The 1,244-nt window shown below is 40.5% G+C and overlaps 1 protein-coding gene across 1 annotated transcript; it reads right to left on the bottom strand.

Annotated features, from left to right (window-relative positions):
* Positions 1-215: 215 nt before the first annotated feature.
* LOC145768573 (zinc finger BED domain-containing protein 5-like) lies at positions 216-707 on the bottom strand. The gene has a single exon (XM_082580102.1). The coding sequence runs from the start codon at positions 705-707 to the stop codon at positions 216-218; it is 492 nt and encodes a 163-aa protein (XP_082436228.1).
* Between the last annotated feature and the right edge of the window lie 537 nt (positions 708-1,244).

The following is a 1,244-nucleotide window of genomic DNA, read 5'->3' as shown; positions in this document are numbered from 1 at the left end:
GGTAGCGTATTTCTAGAACCTTCTACCCTATGTGACAATCTGGAAGCTTCTTTGACTCGCTTGTTTACGTTTAGTGCAGTACTTCTCGAACTTTTTCCAATCGCGTACCGCTCATTTGTTTTTTAATACACTGCGTACCACCTGGCTGATATTTATTAGTTACCGTATTACTATACCAATATACATGACACCAATGAATAGCAAGACAATACAATTTAATGCGATAGATGCAACTGTTTCCTCTGCACAAGCATGTCTATCCGGGATACAACCTTACTCACAGCACATCGGAAATCATGTCCAGGCGCAGTTAGACGATTTCGGCTCTTTGACTTAATAGCCATCAAGGCGGAGAACCCTTGCTCACACTCCCATGTAGAACGGAAAACGAGCAACTGAGGAACAGCATTTCGGGTCAATGTTGGGTAAGTGGAACCCATGATTAGCCAGAAATCTATAGGAGAACATTCCTTCTGCTTTGCTTTTGCTGTCTCGTCAACTTGAATATCAATTATCTCTTCTTGTTCTCCCGTTCCTACGGGTAGAAGAGCTGGATCGATGCAGAATGGATTGACAGCGTAGGTGCAACTTACTAAATCCGGGAAATAATGCATTAATTCCATTCTGAGCAGCTTTAGGTGATCACCAATTTCTTGAGATAATTTATGACTGGGGTCCACTGGAAGAGTGGTAAGGAGTTTGAACATTCCGTAGGCTACTGTTTGCTCTCCCCTTTTTTAGTCCAGATATCTAGTTTGCGAATGAATGCTTCCAGCTTTGTAATAAAAACAGTGATATTGTTGTTCGATCCTTGGAAAGAAAGATTCACAAAGGAGCCTGGAAAATATCCGACAAGTAGGCCAGCCGTGAGATAAACTCAACGTTCTCCAAATCATCTTGATAAACTCAACGTTCTCCAACGTTCTCCAAATCAGCAAAGTGTGGCAAATTGTATAGAGTAGACTAAATACAACAAAAAACCGCCGAACTCTTTGCGTACCAATTAAAAAGCTCTCGCGTACCACTAGTGGTACGCGTACCACAGTTTGAGAACCACTGGTTTAGTGCAACTTGACAGAACAATGAGTCCTAATGATGTAACATTACGTAACCTTCTCAAAGTTACTAGACCGAACAACCTTTTATAAATAGTGGTGTAATTTGCGTAATCATTATTATTATTATGAGTTTATTATGAGAGATGATCATTATTATAGTAGTGGTAGTTGGCAATAGACGCAAAG

The sequence above is a fragment of the Aplidium turbinatum genome, chromosome 1 (assembly GCF_918807975.1).
Source record: "Aplidium turbinatum chromosome 1, kaAplTurb1.1, whole genome shotgun sequence".
In the NCBI taxonomy this organism is placed as follows: domain Eukaryota; kingdom Metazoa; phylum Chordata; class Ascidiacea; order Aplousobranchia; family Polyclinidae; genus Aplidium; species Aplidium turbinatum.
The sequence above is the reverse complement of the archived record's forward strand: the minus strand, read 5'-3'. Positions and strand labels throughout refer to the sequence as shown.

Excerpts from the sequence above, each read along its gene's own strand:
- LOC145768573 (XM_082580102.1), bottom strand. The coding sequence starts at position 707 with ATGTTCAAACTCCTTACCACTCTTCCAGTGGACCCCAGTCATAAATTA.